The 20,804-nt window shown below is 36.0% G+C and overlaps 1 protein-coding gene across 4 annotated transcripts in view; it reads right to left on the reverse strand.

Moving 5' to 3' along the window:
• The window catches only part of DOCK7 (dedicator of cytokinesis 7), a 209,346-nt gene that overhangs the window by 137,409 nt on the left and 51,133 nt on the right, over positions 1 to 20,804 (reverse strand). For all 4 annotated transcript variants that reach the window (XM_060089893.1, XM_060089896.1, XM_060089894.1 and 1 more), the window contains exons 12-14: positions 9,944 to 10,086; positions 6,007 to 6,100; positions 5,164 to 5,326 (exon numbers count right to left, since the gene is read on the reverse strand). In XM_060089893.1, coding sequence (XP_059945876.1) covers positions 5,164 to 5,326; positions 6,007 to 6,100; positions 9,944 to 10,086 — 400 coding nt within the window. The remainder of the gene's footprint in view (positions 1 to 5,163; positions 5,327 to 6,006; positions 6,101 to 9,943; positions 10,087 to 20,804) is intronic.

The following is a 20,804-nucleotide window of genomic DNA, read 5'->3' on the forward strand; positions in this document are numbered from 1 at the left end:
AAGAAACTAACTCTTAACAGTCTCACCAAGAATATCATGTACTCTATGACATATCTCTTAAAAACTGGATGTCAATAAAACACACGGGCATTTGCTCAATTAGATGTACCATGATCTTTTAACTCAAGTGCAACAGTGGTCATTAAGTACAAATTTGGAACATGAGTAGCATTACATACAATCTACTACCTAACTTTCAAATGATTTCAGATATTCAACAAAAAGTTTTTTTTCCATGAGTAAGAGTTTTTTGATTATCTTAATGTAACAATGGCACTAGCATTTCTTCTATGATAGAGTGATAACATAAGTATTTTCTTGATAAAGCAAGCAATTGATATAAATTATCTCCACTTGTTTTGCACAATAAGAAATATGTTATTCAGTTCCTAATTGCTAAAAACTACCATGTATCTGTGCATCCTCATTTACCCCTATAGAGGATTTGAACAGACCAAGTCCCTTCTGTGTTAATGCTTTAAAAGAATAAGTGAACAACCACATGTGGTGGGGAAAAAAAAGACAGACTTTATTTGAATGTGAAAATCTCTAACTTTACATATAGCTTAGTAAAGATTTTTTTTAAAAAAGCTCTTTGAGAAAGAGGGAAGAGATATGGGGATATATGTATATGTATAGCTGATTCACTTTGTTATAAAGCAGAAACCAACACACCATTGTAAAGCAATTATACTCCAATAAAGATGTTAAAAAAAAATCATGTGTAGAGGAAAAGTAAATGGTTTTTCTGAAATAAAATATTACAACGTTAAAAAAAGAGAAATCTCAATAATATCTTTAAAAGCATATTTTAATGTAAAACATAAAAAATTAAACTAAAAATATATATTTTTTACATACATATCCTTTTAGATAGCTTTTTCTAAATTATTTGATAACTATAAAAATTGGAAGCAATAGGTGTTAATAGGAGATCTGCCACTTTCAGAATACAGTTCTCCCTACGATTTCTCACTTGTCAAATGTTTGCGTCAATCACGTCCATTCATTCTCCCTCTACTCAGACAATAATTTTTTTAATCTTTTTTATCCCTTGAAACCCTTTAAAGTACACTCAAGTTTCCTACTAAAAATAAATACAATGTGCAAATACTTTCTTAAAACTCACACTAAAAATGCTTAAATTTCTGTTTTTTCAGATACAAATTTGAACCCTACGGTATGTCAGCTCTGTCATCTATAAAACAGGGATAATTGTAACGGCTCTGTGCAAGCTGCTGTGCAGAGTTAATGAGATAATGGCTATATATAAACTAAAAGGAGTCTTACAGGGCTTCCCTGGCGGTCCAGTGGTTAAGACTCCATGCTTCCACTGCAGGGGGTGCATGTTCAATCCCTGGTTAGGGCAATGAGATCCTGCATGCCAAGTAGCCAAAAAAAAAAAAAAAACCTCACACTAAAATTGCTTAAATTTCTGTTTCATTCAGATATAATTTTGAACCCTATGGAATGTCAGCTTTGTCATCTAAAAAACAGGGATAATCGTATTGGCTCTGTGCAGGCTGCTGTACAGAGTTAAAGAGATAATGGCTATATATAAACTAAAAGGAGTCCTTGTGTCAACTTTACTTTCTTTTTTAAACATTATTCACTGGGAAAATGTACACATATAGATTGCATAATGCCTACTAACATGTATTACCAGAAATCACTGCTTACCTTGAAACATACCTTGAAACATGCCTCAGAAGGTAGAAAGAATTCAAACTGAGCTAGAAGAGTATTATTGTGATCCAATACAACAATTCAGTAAGCAAATATTTATGGAAATTTATGTAAAATTTTATGATATCTGTGTGTCAGCTGATATCTGCTGAGTATATCTCCTTCTGTCATTCTAAAATTATTTCTACCTATGCTAGATTTTCTAGATAAGTGAAAGGTTTTTTAAAAAATTATAAATTTCTAAAAAATATTAGCTGCCTGAGACTAAAATTTTTTAACAGTACTAAGTAGAATAAGCAACCTCTACGATTTGGTATTCAGGTCTCATTGGACATTGAAGGCCCAAGTAATAATACAAAAAAGGCCACTAGTGACTTTGATAACCTTCCTTTTTAAAATCATTTTCTTAGCCAATTATACCCCAAAAGCCCAGTATCCTTAAGCTTTCAAACCACTCTCTCTCAAGTTGTGTAATGACTGGGTAAATGTAATCTAATAAAGCTAATGATAATAATAATGACTAACTTCTATCAAGCATATAATATGTGCAGGTACTTTCCTATACCCTAATCCAGGAAGATACTAAAAGCTCTCAGTATAATGAGTAAACCAAGGAAGAAAAAAATATATAGGAGATAAGAACTCCATTGCAAAAGAAAGGCAAACAGAATTTCTAGGAAAATGGTGAATAGGCTCTAAGATGACAACTGTACAGTAAGCCTAGTGAGCCTAGAAAACTTTCCCTGCCATACTAACTTATAATTAGTTGCAAAGGGACTAAGGAAGGTGCAAGAGAGGAAATAATTGATAATATGATATATTTTACTGTAGTGCCAGAAGCTTTACAGAGCTGACAAGTATATTTTTTTTCTGGATTTATGCAAGTATATGTATTTTTTTAAGGAGGAGATATCAGAGTTAAATCTTGAAAAAGAATCAAGAAATAGCAGCATGAACATGCTATTTAGAAACAAAGAGTAAAATACCAAAAGAAGGATCAAAAAGAGTTACTAGTGAGTGACAATAAAGATTAGATATTGGCGTAGGGAAAAGTTGGTAGGAATAAGATGAAGGACCTCTGTTTTTAATTTTAAGCCTTATGGAACTATGTGAACTTTATGTATATTCATATAATTTGTTTAAAAATATAAATATGTAAATAAATAACAAAGGTAAGTAGGAAAATGAAAGAAAAGACCCCTCATTGTCCCCAATTCCATTTTCCCTGTCTCTGAAATAATCCAAGCAGAGGCAAAACAGATAAACACAAGTTAGGAATGTTCTAGATGAGATTCCTGTACTAGATAAGAGAGAGAGTTGATAACCTCTAAATTGTTCAATACAAACCTTGGATCACTTCTTTATTCCATGTCCTTTTAAATAGTTATATATATAATTTATAGGAGAATACTTATATTACCTGTTTCTTTTGAAAAAGCAGTATATATTTTCTTCAGCCTATCTTCCAGGAATTTTACTCACACTATGTGCCAATCACGTGTAATGCTTTGCGCTCTGTACCCTCACAAGAGAAGACAGGTATTATCATCTCACATTTTATTAATAAAACTGAGTGCCAATAAATTCGTAACTTAAAACAAGTTACTTAAACAATAAACAGTGGAGTCAGAAGTCACACCCATATCTGCATGACTCTAAATTCCATTCATACCACTGTACAATGTCTTATTTCTTAACTCACTGAGTAAGTATTTACTGTGTGCTCTCCATGTGCTTGTACACTATTCTATATGCTGGAGATAAAGTGGTAAACAAAACAGACAAGTCCCTGCCCTTTATAGTAATTACATTCTAATGAGAAAGAGAAAAAATGACCATATAACTACATATTACAGTGCCAGATAATGATAAATACAAGGAAGGGTAAAAAGCTAGAGTAGGGAAGCAGAAGATCTTTTTAGTTAGGGTGACGAGAATATCCTGTAAGCAGATATATGTCTGAATAAGGAATCAAGTCATGTGACTATCTGGGGAAAAACATAATAGGCAAAGAGAAGAAACAAATCAAAAAATCTTAGGCAGAATTTTGTTTGTTCAAGGATGAACAAAAAGGCCACTGAGGCTAAAATGAGCAAGACAGAGATTAGTAAGATATGACGTGAGAGAAAGGCAGGAGCCAGATCATATAGTCTTATAGACTACTATAAAAAAATTCATTCTTGTTCTGCTTATAATAGAAGCCACTGGAGGGCTTTAGGCAGAGGAATATATGATCTGATTTATATCTTTTAAAAATCTCTCTGACTACAACGCTGAGAATTGACTGAGGCAGGGGTAGAAATAAGATCAAATTTTAAAAGGTACACAAAATTCAAGATCAGCGGCTGTACAATATTCTAGCCTCTAGTCCCATCTGACTATTGACCATTTGAAATGTGGCTCATCTGAACTGAGATGCGCTTTAAGTGTAAAATACGCACCAGACTTTGAAGATTTTTACTAGGAGGGGAAGAAAAGTAAAAGAATTTTTTACATTTATTACATGTTAAAATACTATTTTAGATATATTGGGTTAAATAACATGATTAATTTCACTTGTTTCTATTTTTTTTAATGTAGCAACTATAAAATTTTACATTACAAATGTGGTTCCCATTATATTTCTATTTGACAGTGCTGATCTGGATGGTAACTTGACTAGAATTTTAAAGGTGGAGGAGGTACAAAGTATTGGATTTGGGAGTCATTTTGAAGCAGAGCCTACAAAACTTCGTGGAGGAGTAAATGTGAGGAATAACAAAAGGAGAGAAATCATTTTGATTCCAAAACTTTTGGCCTCAGGAACTGGGTAAACGGTGGTGAAATACATTAAGATGGGGAAGTCTAGGTAGAAACTTATGTCTGAGGGGCCCTGATGGGTATCCCAATAGACATGTCAAGTCATGGTCTCAGCATTCACAAATAAAGGGAGCCTCATTCATAAAGAGTATATCTAAATGGTACCCCTGGAGTTATGCAGGTTCAGCCTAAAAGCCTATCCAATAACCTTGTGTCAAGTATTCTCTGAGTAATGTAGAATCACCAAATATTGTTGATTGTTAGAACATAGTGCAGGCACATACATGATTCATGTGTAATGCTAGACTCTGCTAATAAGAACACATGAGGAAATACAGTAACTAGGAGTTCAAATGTTTTAACCTAACAACCCACAATTCAAACGCTAGCTCCAACACAGTAAAGTATAACTTCTTTATCCCTCAGTTTACTCACTTCTAAAATGAAGGTAATACCTACCTCAAGCTATGAGCATTAAATAAGATAATGTATGTAAGGTAACTAACATTATACCTCTTGCACAGCAATAGCTTAATACATTACAGCTATTAATAAAATCATGAAGTAAGAAATGGAATAAGTAACAAAGCTATAAAAGATTTTTGAAGAGTTTCATTCTCTATTAATATTAGAATATATAGTATCTTATTTCAAAATTCTCCAAAATTAAAATGCTACCTGTAAGTAGTGTTTGGAACATAGACATCCCTTGCAGGAAACTCCAAAATTTCTCTGGTAGGTCTAACTCTACTGTCAGGGTAAAGCTTCACTTGAAGCAGCTCTGGTGTTAGGCAATAATGGGGATTTTCAGGTGCAGGAGAAATGTCTATCTTCAGCTGAGCTGCATATAAAAATACATTATAAAAACAATGTAAACATAATAAATAACAACTTCACACTAAAAGTATTTTTGGAAGGATTTAGATCCTATTTTTGCAAGAAGTCTGGGAAGAAACCAAAATTGCTATCATCTCAGATCTCTGAATTATTTCATCTTATCAAGTCTCAAACTTACAAATTACTAATACAGACATAAAGACATAAAATAATAAATGCTTACTGAATGAATGAATGGAAAGGAAGAAGAAGGCAAAAAAGAAGAAAAAAAACAGAGGGATCTAGTATAGAAACAAGCCAACATTTTGAAGATTACATGATTTACCTTAAATTTGGTAGATTTCAAAATAGTTTTACTCTGGAATGGTTTGCTCTGATCATAATATGAATCTATTTCTGAATATCTACCATTACATGTATTTTTTCCCTCTAGAAAATAATTTTAAGCCACAATATTATTCATCATTCTCATTTCCGTACTCAAATTATCTAAGGTACTGAATCCTGCATCCAAACTGTTAGACTACATGAGAGCAAAATAATGAAATGAACAAGGCTGACAGGTATTGAGCACAGAAACACATATGGGCTAGATAACTAAAAAAAGGAATAGATAATTATAAAAAATACAATTATAAATGAAGATAATAGTTGTCATCACGTTTACACAAAATTTTAAAATACCTGTAATAGGTCTTAGTCGCCGTAAAACAGAAGATGGCCTTCTCATATCAGCAAGGAATTTGTACAGATCTTCATCACTTAAGCGATCTCCTTCCTGATTTTAAAAATAGAGGAAAAAGTATTAGATTTAAAAAATATAGTACATTGAAAATAAGCTTATATTGCCTGTTAATAATCCTGCCCTTCTTCCTTCAATTCAGTCTGAATGAAAAGTAAAATTAAATTAATATAATTATGATTAAAAATAAATATGCTAACCTATTTTCTTCCTTCTTGCTTTCAAGTTGTATTAAGAGCTATAATACTGCTATCTACTTTTAAATTTTATAGATTTATTTACAGCCCATTATCTATGTTTATAAGGGGTTACAGAGCACTCTAAAATATAGAAAAAACGATGCAAGTTAGAGGGAGATAAAGAGAAGAAAACAAGAAAATAGATAGAAAACAGACATATATATGTATGTGTGTGTATATATATATATATATATATATATATACATATGACACTCATAAATTTGTTACACTTGAGTTTTCATTTGTCTTTTCAACTTTATATCACCAAATTTCTTAAATGCAAAATATAGAGCATTGGCTACATTTGAAAAAGAAAAGAAAGAAGTAACAACAAAAAACTACTCTTAAAAAAAACAAGACAACTATCCTGATAATAAGACCAGAAAGAAAACTCTAAAAAGACCTCAATCAATGGGGGAAAAGAGACAAAAAACTGAACCATGTCCAATTAACAAAGAATTCTCAATTTAACGTAATATTTTTTTTACAGTTAAAACAGGTAGAGATTGATTTTATTCTTTTATTCAAAAGTCTTTACATTTTATTAATCCAAACCTCCTGCATTTGACATCTTATTATTTTTAATGCATAATTCATATACTGTCTGTTTATCCTATTTGGTAATAAACATATTTAAGCCTCCTTTATTACTGTGAACTCACCTTGAGCCAGATCTCATTTGTTCACAATTGTATTCTAAACAGGATACAGAACTGATCTTCTTTTATGCCATTATTTTAAAAAGTGATTTTTATTTTCTAAGTGGTTGGAGATTTTTGTCAATACTTTTATAAATGGTTTTTAGTTTTACTGAGTTATAGTTAGAGAATCTGACTTCTAGAAGATTTTTTCAGTGACCTAATATACAATTAATTATTGTAAATGTTCCATCAGTTGCTAAAAGAGCATATTCTCTCCTTTTGAGTACAGAAATGAATACAGATCTTCAAATGGTCCTTATTTAGAATACATTCAGATTATCTCAAGAATCAATTATTTCTGTCTACTTCACTTGTTAAATTGATTATATTAATGGCCTCCATTCTTTACTCCCTGTCTGTTTCCATGCCTTTTGTTGGGTGGGACACAATTCTTTCCCCTAGGCTTGACCACGAGACTTGTTCTAATCAGTAAGCAAACATGATACAGAGACTTGAAAAGCATTTGCATAAATAAGCTTGCCCCCTCTCTGGAACTTCTGTCACTGCTATAACAACATGACCAAGCTGGCCTGCTAGAGGATAAGAGTGGAAGCTGAGAGACATGGAAAAGGTCTGAATCATTTCAGTTTTCCCAGCAGAAGTCAGCCTAGATCAGTTGACCCCAGTCAATCTCCAAACATGTGAATAAGCCTAGCTGACATTCACCCCTCCACACTGCATGTACTGCTATGTACTCCTGAAGCAACAGATAACTTCTATACATGTCAACAAATAGAACAAATGTCCTTAAAACTAATGTATGGATTTAATTTTTGTTTTTAAATCTCTATGTATTTCCAATAATTTTGGCCTGACACATTTCAAATCTGTACATAAACACTCCTGATTACTATATCCCAGTCGTGGACAGTAATCTCTCATTATAAAAAAAAAGAAAACCTGGGGACTTCCCTGGTGGTCCAGTGGTTAAGAATCCACCTTCCAATGCAGGGGACAAGGGTTCGATCCCTAGTTGGGGAACTAGGATCCCACATGCCATGGGGCAACTAGGTCCGTATGCTGCAACTACTGAGCCTACATATTCTAGAGCTTGTGTGCCACAACTAGAGAGAAGTTCGCACCACAACAAAGAGCCTGTGCATCACAACAAAAGATTCCGCATGCTGCAACGAAGATCCCGCATGCCGCAACTAAGACCCGGAACAGCCAAACAAATAAACAAATAAATAAGTAAATAAATAACCTGTCTTCTGTATCTCATTTAGGAGAAATTGTACCTTGAATTCTACTTTATTAAAATTGTAATCTCTGCTTTTTACTTAATATGCACTTGCCTGATGCATAATATCCTAGCTATTTAAAAATACTTATAAAAATCGTTAAAAAATTATAGAACTGTACAAAAGTCAAGTGTAAATGCTTTCCATTGCTCCATATTTCCAGCAATCATCCTTTTTAAGTTTTCACAATCACTCTGTTCCAGTTTCCAGTTTCCAGTCTCCAACAGTGTTCAGTACATGATGAATGCTCAAAAATATTTGTTGAATAAACAGGTGGGTGGGTAGATGGATGACTTACTGATTTAAGTTTATAATACTAGCTCAATAATAAAACATGCTGAAGAAAAAAAAAGCTGTGGAAATAGTGGCAGAAGTGATATACCAGCTGAAGACGGAGAGAGAGAAATGTTACAGCTACAAGGTTGTGTCACTGTAACAAGTAAATCTACTGCCCTGTTTCCATAGCTAAATGTGGCCTGTCACCTCATCCAAGTAACACCGTGGCCTTTTCTAGATTCCTTCTTGCACTATTATCCATAATACAAAGACCCTTACCACTTCAGACCCTTCTCACCTGCTTTATTTCCCATTTGAGTCTCTCAGAGCAGCTGCCTGTAAATGCTACTGATATATAACTGTAGCATTATACTAGACAACTAGCTGTCAAATCATAACACATCCTGCCCTAAACACCTTGCCCTCTCAAGTTATAAGGTGTCACTAGGCCAGGATTTTCTCCTCTTATTTAGAGTAATACCACAGAAGGAGGAATTCTGAGGCAATACTTAGCATTTTCCTTTAATCTGCTCCAAAATACATGCATAGTACCCTTCTCCAGTTTATCACATTAATACAAATTTTCTTCCATCCTTAAAATGTTCTGGTCCTCTGGTTACTTTAGACAGACTTTCAAAATTTTCTGATCCTGATTCAGAGTATAAAATTCATTTTACATCAAAATCCAGTAGCACATACACCATGTATGCACATATAGACAGGTATGCACGCACACAAAAATTCGAGGGAAAAAAGCCTACTGAAGCAATATTTAACTTCACTAAGTGCAATGCACTATTATTTTTCTATTCTACTGGTTTGTTTGTTTTTTTTAAGCTGGGTGTTATCTACTAAATTTCCATTACTATTATTGGATCATGACCAGCACTTGAAAACTACTGATTTGACCCAAGTACAGGAAATATACTTGCAAAGAACAAAGTATCTTTGATCAAGAACTTTTTGGACCTATAAACTCACCTATAAAAGTAATTTTAGCACAAAAATGCACTATTAGAGCCTGAAATTTCTACTCTATATACCATGAATGTGGTATGTTAGGTCAAAAACAACTTGAGTGGGGAAGACATGTAACCACACACCTACTCTAAGAAAATCCATAAAATATCAATGCTTAAGAAAAGTTAAAATATTAAAATTAAGAAACAGTATAAAGATGTGGATGATTGATTTGGAAGCATTACTAATCAATGCCAACATTTAAATAAATATAATGATGAAAAAACAGCTATAATATTTTTTCTTATATTTTTAATTTTTATTCTTAATTTTTTTAACTTGTTAAAATCACAATCAATTACTACATGTACATGTACTGCATGGAAAATTATGATTTTTCTGAAATCACAAGAAATTTAAGTACGAATAGCCCCCTAGAATTCCTCCATGACAGAATAATACCTGCTTAAAAAAATTTGTCACTGTGAGAGTAGCAGGTCGAAAGCTGGTCAAGTTACAAGAATCATCTCCACTTGTTGTCCTTTCAAGTGATCTTCTGCCAACCAGACTAGAATTCCTCCTCTCTGACCAAGAGCCCTTTCGTTCTACCAAGGAAAAAAAGTAAGATATTCATTTCCATAATATTTAAAACGTGTTTTAAAGCAGTCTTCCGAACACAGGAAAATATCCACTAAAGTTGAAAATTATCCCCTCAGCAATAATGATTACAGTAGAAGAATTTCACTTCTGGGGAGATCTGTAGGGAAGCATTAAACCTGAATCTTCGTGTTCTCTTTAAAAACTTCTCCAGTGTAAAATAAGTCTCTACCACACAAAGATTATGCATATAACCTAATATGAGCTATGAAGAACAGCTATAGAGGAACTATGTATTTACTAGGAAATATGCACACAATGTAAATTTTGGTGACCATATAATGGCCCCTCAGTCTTAGCACTTGAGTTTGAGAAAGAATTTAAGATAACTTGCATTCAAAGTCTTTGCAAGATAACCCTATAATTCAAAACCAATAGAGCAACTATATTGTAGAAAACAAACAAAACTATAAACAAGCTAGACCTAACAGGCATCTATAGAATACGCCACTAAGCAAAAGCAGAATACACATTCTTCTCAAGCACACACAGGAAATTCTCCAAGACAAACTATATAACAAGCTATAGAACAAAATACAATAAATTCAAAGGGATTCAAATCATATAAAATATGTTTTCCAAGAACAATGGAATTAAGCTATAAATCAATAACAGAAGAAAATTTGAGAAATTCATAAGCATGTGGAAGTTAAACAGCACACTTCTGAATAACCAATGGATCAAAGAGGAAATAACAAGGGAAATTTAAAAACATTTAAGATATAGGAAAATGAAAATGCAAAATCCCCAAACATATGATATATCACTAAAGAAGTTCTCAGAGGGAAATTTATAGCTGTGAATGTTTATATTACAAAAAAAGAAAGATATCAAATCAGTAACTTAAGCTTACATCTTAAGAAACCAGAAAAAGAAGAGAAAACTAAACACAAAGCAAGCATTAGAAAGGATACCAAGGGAATGTAAATTGATACAGTCACTATGGAGAACAGTATGGAGGTTCTTTGAAAAACTAAAAATAGAATTACCATATGACCCAGCAATCCCACTACTGGGCATATACCCTGAGAAAACCATAATTCAAAAAGAGTCATGTACCACAATGTTCACTGCAGCTCTATTTACAATAGCCAGGAGATGGAAGCAACCTAAGTGTCCATCGACAGATGAATGGATAAAGAAAATGTGGCAGGGGACTTCCGGGTAAGATGGCGGAAGAGTAAGACGCGGAGATCACCTTCCTCCCCACAGATACACCAGAAATACAGCTACACGTGGAACAACTCCTACAGAACACCTACTGAACGCTGGCAGAAGACCCCAGACCTCCCAAAAGGCAAGAAACTCCCCACATACCTGGGTAGGGCAAAGCAGAGAGATTCCTGCACAGAGGAGCGGTGCCGAGCGGCACTCACCAGCCCGAGAGGCTTGTCTGCTCCCCCGCCGGGGCGGGCGGCGCTGGAGCTGAGGCTCGGGCTTCGGTCAGAGCGCAGGGAGAGGACTGGGGCTGGCGGCGAGAACTCAGCCTGAAGGGGGCTAATGTGCCACAGCTAGCCGGGAGGGAGTCCGGGAAAACTCTGGAGCTGCCGAAGAGGCAAGAGACTTTTTCTTCCCTCTTGGTTTCCTGGTGCGCGAGGAGAGGGGATTAAGAGCGCTGCGTAAAGGAGCTCCAGAGACGGGCGCGAGTCGCGGCTGAAAGCGCGGAGCCCAGAGACGGGCGTGGGACGCTGGGGCTGCTGCTGCCGCCGCCAAGAAGCCTGTGTGCGAGCGCAGGTCACTGTCCACACCGCCCTTCCGGGAGCCTGTGCAGCCTGCCACTGCCGGGGTCCCGGGATCCAGGGGCGGCTTCCCTGGGAGAACACACGGCGCGCCTCGGGCTGGTGCAACGTCACGCCGACCTCTGCCGCTGCAGGCTCGCCCCGCACTCCGTGCCCCTCCCTCCCGCCCGGCCTGAGTGAGCCAGAGTCCCCGAAGAGGCTGCTCCTTTAACCCTGTCCTGTCTGAGCGAAGAACAGACGCCCTCCGGCGACCTACACGCAGAGGTGGGGCCAAATCCAAAGCTGAGACCCAGGAGCTGTGAGAACAAAGAAGAGAAAGGGAAACCTCTCCCAGCAGCCTCAGAAGCAGCGGATTAAAGCTCCACAATCAACTTCATGTACCCTGCATATGTGGAATACATGAATAGACAACAAATCATCCCAAATTGAGAAGCCAGGAGTCAGTGCTGTGCCTCTGAGGTGGGAGAGCGAACTTCAGGACACTGGTCCACAAGAGACCTCCCAGCTCCACATAATATCAAATGGCGAAAATCTTCCAGAGATCTCCATCTCAACACCAACACCCAGCTTCACTCAACGACCAGCAAGCTACAGTGCTGGACACCCTATGCCAAACAACTAGCAAGACAGGAACACAACGCCACCCATTAGCAGAGAGGCTGCCTCAAATCATAAAAAGTCCGCCAACACCCCAAAACACACCACCAGACGTGGACCTGCCCACCAGAAAGACAAGATCCAGCCTCATCCACCAGAACACAGGCAGTAGTCCCCTCCACCAAGAAGCCTACACAACCCACTAAACCAACCTTAGCCACTGGGGACAGACACCAAAAACAACGGGAACTACGAACCTGCAGCCTGCAAAAAGGAGACCCCAAACACAGTAACATAAGCAAAATGAGAAGACAGAAAAACACACAGCAGGAGAAGGAGCAAGATTAAAACCCACCAGACCTAACAAATGAAGAGGTAATAGGCAGTCTATCTGAAAAAGAATTCAGAATAATGATGGTAAAGATGATCCAAAATCTTGGAAATAGAATAGACAAAATGCAAGAAACAGTTAACAAGGACCTAGAAGAACTAAAGACGAATCAAGCATCGATTAAAAACACAATAAATGAAATAAAAAATACTCTAGATGGGATCAATAGCAGAATAGCTGAGGCAGAAGAACGGATAAGTGAGGTGGAAGATAAAATAGTGGAAATAACTGCTGCAGAGCAAAATAAAGAAAAAAGAATGAAAAGAACAGAGGACAGTCTCAGAGACCTCTGGGACAACATTAAACGCACCAACATTCGAATTATAGGGGTTCCAGAAGAAGAAGAGAAAAAGAAAGGGACTGAGAAAATATTTGAAGAGATTCTAGTTGAAAACTTCCCTAATATGGGAAAGGAAATAGTTAATCAAGTCCAGGAGGCACAGAGAGTCCCATACAGAATAAATCCAAGGAGAAATACACCAAGACACATATTAATCAAACTATCAAAAATTAAACACAAAGAAATCATATTAAAAGCAGCAAGGCAAAAACAACAAATAACACACAAGGGAATCTCCATCAGGATAACAGCTGATCTCTCAGCAGAAACTCTACAAGCCAGAAGGGAGTGGCAGGACATACTTAAAGTGATGAAGGAGAAAAACCTGCAACCAAGATTACTCTACCCAGCAAGGATCTCATTCAGATTTGATGGAGAAATTAAAACCTTTACAGACAAGCAAAAGCTGAGAGAGTTCAGCACCACCAAACCAGCTTTACAACAAATGCTAAAGGAACTTCTCTAGGCAAGAAACACAACAGAAGGAAAAGAACTACAATAACGAACCCAAAACAATTAAGAAAATGGGAATAGGAACATACATATCAATAATTACCTTAAATGTAAATGGACTAAATGCTCCCACCAAAAGACACAGACTGGCTGAATGGATACAAAAACAAGACCAATATATATGCTGTCTACAAGAGACCCACTTCAGACCTAGAGACACATACAGACTGAAAGTAAGGGGATGGAAAAAGATATTCCATGCAAATGGAAACCAAAAGAAAGCTGGAGTAGCAATTCTCATATCAGACAAAATAGACTTTAAAATAAAGACTACTAGAAGAGACAAAGAAGGACACTACATAATGATCAAGGGATCAATCCAAGAAGAAGATATAACAATTGTAAATATTTATGCACCAAACATAGGAGCACCTCAATACATAAGGGAAATATTAACAGCCATAAAAGGAGAAATCGACAGTAACACAATCATAGTAGGGGACTTTAACACCCCACTTTCACCAATGGACAGGTCATCCAAAATGAAAATAAATAAGGAAACACAAGCTTTAAATGATACATTAAACAAGATGGACTTAATTGATATTTATAGGACATTCCATCCAAAAACAACAGAATACACATTTTTCTCAAGTGCTCATGGAACATTCTCCAGGATAGATCATATCTTGGGTCACAAATCAAGCCTTGGTAAATTTAAGAAAATTGAAATTGTATCAAGTATCTTTTCCGACCACAATGCTATGAGACTAGATATCACAGGAAAAGAGCTGTAAAACATACAAACACATGGAGGCTAAACAATACACTGCTTAATAACGAAGTGATCACTGAAGAAATCAAAGAGGAAATTAAAAAATACCTAGAAACAAATGACAATGGAGACACGACGACCCAAAACCTATGGGATGCAGCAAAAGCAGTTCTAAGAGGGAAGTTTATGGCAATACAATCCCACCTTAAGAAACAGGAAATATCTCGAATAAACAACCTAACCTTGCACCTAAAGCAATTAGAGAAAGAAGAACAAAAACATCCCAAAGTTAGCAGAAGGAAAGAAATCATAAAAATCAGATCAGAAATAAATGAAAAAGAAATGAAGGAAACGATAGCAAAGATCAATAAAACTAAAAGCTGGTTCTTTGAGAAGATAAACAAAATTGATAAACCATTAGCCAGACTCATCAAGAAAAAAAGGGAGAAGACTCAAATCAATAGAATTAGAAATGAAAAAGGAGAAGTAACAACTGACACTGCAGAAATACAAAAGATCATGAGAGATTACTATAAGCAACTCTATGCCAATAAAATGGACAACCTGGAAGAAATGGACAAATTCTTAGAAATGCACAACCTGCCAAGACTGAATCAGGAAGAAATAGAAAATATGAACAGACCAATCACAAGCACTGAAATTGAAACTGTGGTTAAAAATCTTCCAACAAACAAAAGCCCAGGACCAGATGGCTTCACAGGCGAATTCTATCAAGCATTTAGAGAAGAGCTAACACCTATCCTTCTCAAACTCTTCCAAAATATAGCAGAGGGAGGAACACTCCCAAACTCATTCTACAAGGCCACCATCACCTTGATACCAAAACCAGACAAGGATGTCACAAAGAAAGAAAACTACAGGTCAATATCACTGATGAACATAGATGCAAAAATTCTCAACAAAATACTAGCAAACAGAATCCAACAGCACATTAAAAGGATCATACACCATGATCAAGTGGGGTTTATTCCAGGAATGCAAGGATTCTTCAATATACGCAAATCAATCAACGTGATACACCATATTAACAAACTGAAGGAGAAAAACCATATGATCATCTCAATAGATGCAGAGAAAGCTTTTGACAAAATTCAACACCCATTTATGATAAAAACCCTGCAGAAAGTAGGCATAGAGGGAACTTTCCTCAACATAATAAAGGCCATATATGACAAACCCACAGCCAGCATCGTCCTCAATGGTGAAAAACTGAAACCATTTCCACTAAGATCAGGAACAAGACAAGGTTGCCCACTCTCACCACTCTTATTCAACATAGTTTTGGAAGTTTTAGCCACAGCAATCAGAGAAGAAAAGGAAATAAAAGGAATCCAAATGGGAAAAGAAGAAGTAAAGCTGTCACTGTTTGCAGATGACATGATACTATACATAGAGAATCCTAAAGATGCTACCAGAAAACTACTAGAGCTAATCAATGAATTTGGTAAAGTTGCAGGATACAAAATTAATGCACAGAAATCTCTGGCATTCCTATATACTAATGATGAAAAATCTGAAAGTGAAATCAAGGAAACACTCCCATTTACCATTGCAACAAAAAGAATAAAATATCTAGGAATAAACCTACCTAAGGAGACAAAAGACCTGTATGCAGAAAATTATAAGACACTGATGAAAGAAATTAAAGATGATACAAATAGATGGAGAGATGTACCATGTTCTTGGATTGGAAGAATCAACATTGTGAAAATGACTCTACTACCCAAAGCAATCTACAGATTCAATGCAATCCCTATCAAACTACCACTGGCATTTTTCACAGAACTAGAACAAAAAATTTCACAATTTGTATGGAAACACAAAAGACCCCGAATAGCCAAAGCAATCTTGAGAACGAAAAACGGAGCTGGAGGAATCAGGCTCCCTGACTTCAGACTATACTACAAAGCTACAGTAATCAAGACAGTATGGTACTGGCACAAAAACAGAAAGATAGATCAATGGAACAGGATAGAAAGCCCAGAGATAAACCCACGGACATATGGTTACCTTATCTTTGATAAAGGAGGCAGGAATGTACAGTGGAGAAAGGACAGTCTCTTCAATAAGTGGTGCTGGGAAAACTGGACAGGGACATGTAAAAGTATGAGATTAGATCACTCCCTAACACCATACACAAAAATTAGCTCAAAATGGATTAAAGACCTAAATGTAAGGCCAGACACTATCAAACTCCTAGAGGAAAACATAGGCAGAACACTCTATGACATAAATCACAGCAAGATCCTTTTTGACCCACCTCCTAGAGAAATGGAAATAAAGACAAAAATAAACACATGGGACCTAATGAAACTTCAAAGCTTTTGCACAGCAAAGGAAACCATAAACAAGACCAAAAGACAACCCTCAGAATGGGAGAAAATATTTGCAAATGAAGCAACTGACAAAGGATTAATCTCCAATATTTATAAGCAGCTCATGCAGCTCAATAGCAAAAAAACAAACAACCCAATCCAAAAATGGGCAGAAGACCTAAATAGACATTTCTCCACAAAAGATATAGACAGCCAACAAACACATGAAAGGATGCTCAACATCTTTACTCATTAGAGAAATGCAAATCAAAACTACAATGAGATATCATCTCACACCAGTCAGAATGGCCATCATCAAAAAATCTAGAAACAATAAATGCTGGAGAGGGTGTGGAAAAAAGGGAACACTCTTGCACTGCTGGTGGGAATGTGAATTGGTACAGCCACTATGGAGAACGGTTTGGAGGTTCCTTAAAAAACTACAAATAGAACTACCATATGACCCAGCAATCCCACTACTGGGCATATACCCTGAGAAAACCATAATTCAAAAAGAGACATGTACCAAAATGTTCACAGCAGCCCTATTTACAATAGCCCGGAGATGGAAACAACCTAAGTGTCCATCATCGGATGAATGGATAAAGAAGATGTGGCACATATATACAATGGAATATTACTCAGCCATAAAAAGAAATGAAATTGAGCTATTTGTAATGAGGTGGATGGACCTAGAGTCTGTCATACAGAGTGAAGTAAGTCAGAAAGAGAAAGACAAATACTGTATGCTGACACATATATATGGAATTTAAGAAAAAAATGTCATCTAGAACATAGGGGTAAGACAGGAATAAAGACACAGACCTACTAGAGCATGGACTTGAGGATATGGGGAGGGGGAAGGGTAAGCTGTGACAAAGTGAAAGAGCGGCATGGACATATATACACTACCAAACGTAAGGTAGATAGCTAGTGGGAAGCAGCCGCATAGCACAGGGAGATCAGCTTGGTTCTTTGTGACCGCCTGGAGGGGCGGGATAGGGAGGGTGGGAGGGAGACGCAAAAGGGAGGGGATATGGGAACATATGTATATGTATAACTGATTAAATTTGTAAAATAAAAAAAAAAATTCTTTCAAAAAAAAAAAAAAAAGAAAATGTGGCACATATATATAACGGAATATTACTCAGTCATAAAAAGAAATGAAATTGAGTTATTTGTAGTGAGGTGGATGGACCTAGAGACTGTCATACAGAGTGAAGTAAGTCAGAAAGAGAAAAATAAATACTGTATGCTAACATACATATGGAATCTAAAAAGAAAAAAGAAAAAAAACTGGTTCTGAAGAACCTAGGGGCAAGACAGGAATAAAGACACAGACTTAGAGAATGGACTTGAGGACACAGGGAGGGGGAAGGGTAAGCTGGGACGAAGTGAGAGAGCGGCATGGACATATATACACTACCAAATGTAAAACAGATAGCTAGTGGGAAGCAGCTGCATAGCACAGGGAGATTAGCTCGGTGCTTTGTGTCCAGCTAGAGGGGTGGGATAGGGAGGGTGGGAGGGAGATGCAAGAGGGAGGAGATATGGGGATATACAGCTGATTCATTTTGTTATACAGCAGAAACTAACACACCACTGTAAAGCAATACTCCAGTAAAGATGTTAAAAAAAAAAAAAAAAAAAGGAAAGGATACCAAAAAAGACAACGGCTAAGTGGAAATAAATGAAATAGAAACTAGGAAAACAACAGAAAAAAATCAATGAAACCAAAAACTGATTCTTCAAAAAGATAAAATTTTTAAAACTTTAGTTAAACTAATGAAGAAAAAAATACATAGACAGGGGACTTCCCTGGTGGCGCAGTGGTTAAGAATCCACCTGCCAATACAGGGGATACGGGTTCAAGCCCTCATCCAGGAAGATCCCATATGGCGTAGAGCAACTAAGCCTGTGCACCACAACTACTGAGCCTGCGTGCCACAACTACTGAAGCCTGCGTGCCTAGAGCCTGTGCTCCACAACAAAAGAAGCCACCACAATGAGAAGCCCGCGCACCACAACGAAGAGTAGCCCCTGCTTGCCACAACTAGAGAAAGCCCGTGTGCAGCAACGAAAACCCCATGCAGCCAAAAATAAATAAATTTATTTTAAAAAAATACATAGACAGGACTCAAATTACTAAAATCATCACTACAGACCTTAGAGAGAAAAAGGATTATACTACAATACTATGAATAACTGTAGGTCAACAGTTAGATAACAATTAGATAATTTAGATGAAATGAACACATTTCTAGAAAGATACACAGTACTGAAACTGACTCAAGATGAGAGAGAAAATATGAATAGATCTATAACAAGAGATATAATTAGTAGTGAAAATACTTACCACAAAGAAAAGACCAAGTCAAGGTGGCTTCACTAGTGAATTCTTCCAAACTTTCAATGAAAAATTAACACCAATGATTTACAAATTCTTCCAAAAACCAGAAGGAAAAAAACACAACTCATTTTCAATGAGGCCAGTATTACCCTGATACCAATACCAGACAGAGATATTACAAGGAAGAAAAACTACAGACCAATATCCCTTAGGAATATAGAAGCAAAAATACTAAACAAAATACTAGGAAACAGACTAACAACACATATAAAAAAATTATATACCATGACCAAGTGAGACTTCTCCCAGAAATGTAAGATTAGTTTAACATCCAAAACCAATCAATTAATGCAATACAGCATACTAAAAGACTACAGGGCAAATAACCATACAAATCATCTCAATAAACTCAAAGAATGCATTTTATAAAATCCAATATCCTTCCACGACAAAAACACTCAAAAAGTTTAGAACACTCAAAAGGAATAGAAGGGAACTTCCTCAAACTACTACATTACATCTATGAAAAACCTATAGCAAACATCATACTTGATAGTGAAAGACTGAATGCCTTCCCCCTAAGGTCAGGAACAAGATGAGGATATCCACTTTTGCCATTTTTTTTTAATACTGTACAGGAGGTTCTAGTCAAGATAATTAGAAAAGAAAAATAAATAAAGACATCCAGCTGGGGGAAAAAAAATGTAAACCTATTTTCATTTGCAGATGACATGATCTTATACATGGAAAGTCCTAAAGAATCCAGAAAAGAAAAAAAATTAGAATTAATAAACACATTCAAAAAGGTTTCAAAGTACAAGATCAATATTCAAAAGCCAAGTGTATTTCTATCACTAAAAATGAACATTATGAAAATAAAATTAAGAAAACAATCCATTTAAAATAGCATCAAAACCCGAAAACTACAAAACATTGTTTAAATAAATTTTTAAGATCTAAATAAATGGAAAAACATTCCACGGATTGGAAGACTTAATATTGTTATGAGGGCAACAATCCACAAATTGATCTACCAAATCAATGTAATTCCTATCAAAATTCCAGCTGCCTTTGTGCAGAAATTATCAGCTGACCCTAAACTTCTTATGAAAATGCAAGAGCTCAAAATAATCTTGAAAAAAAATTGGAAGACCCACTATTCCCAATTTGAAAACTTACTGCAAAGCTAAAATAATAAAGATAGTATAGTACTGGCATAAGCATATACATCAATGGAACAGAACTGAGAGTCCAGAAATAAAACCATATATCGACGGTCAACTGATTTTCAACAAGAGTGCCAAGACCATTCAATAGGGAAAGAATAGCCTTTTCAACAAATGGTGTTGGGACAACTAGATATCTACATAAAAAGAATGAAGTTGGCCCCTTACCTCTTACCATGTACAAAAGTTAACTCAAAATGGACTATACCCAGATGTAACAACATGCGTGAACCTTTCAAACATTATGCTAAGTGAAAGAAGCTACTCACAAAAGACTACACATTGTATAATTCTATTAATATGAAATGTCTGTCATAGACAAATCCATACAGACTAAATAAATTACAGTTTGGTTAGGTTTGGGGACTTGAAGAGAAGAGTGACCACTAAGGAGTATGAAAGTGTTCTAAAATTAGATTGTGGTGACAGTTGCTGAACCTTAAGAATATAACAAAAAAC

This window comes from Mesoplodon densirostris, chromosome 2 (genome assembly GCF_025265405.1).
Source record: "Mesoplodon densirostris isolate mMesDen1 chromosome 2, mMesDen1 primary haplotype, whole genome shotgun sequence".
Lineage (NCBI taxonomy): Eukaryota > Metazoa > Chordata > Mammalia > Artiodactyla > Ziphiidae > Mesoplodon > Mesoplodon densirostris.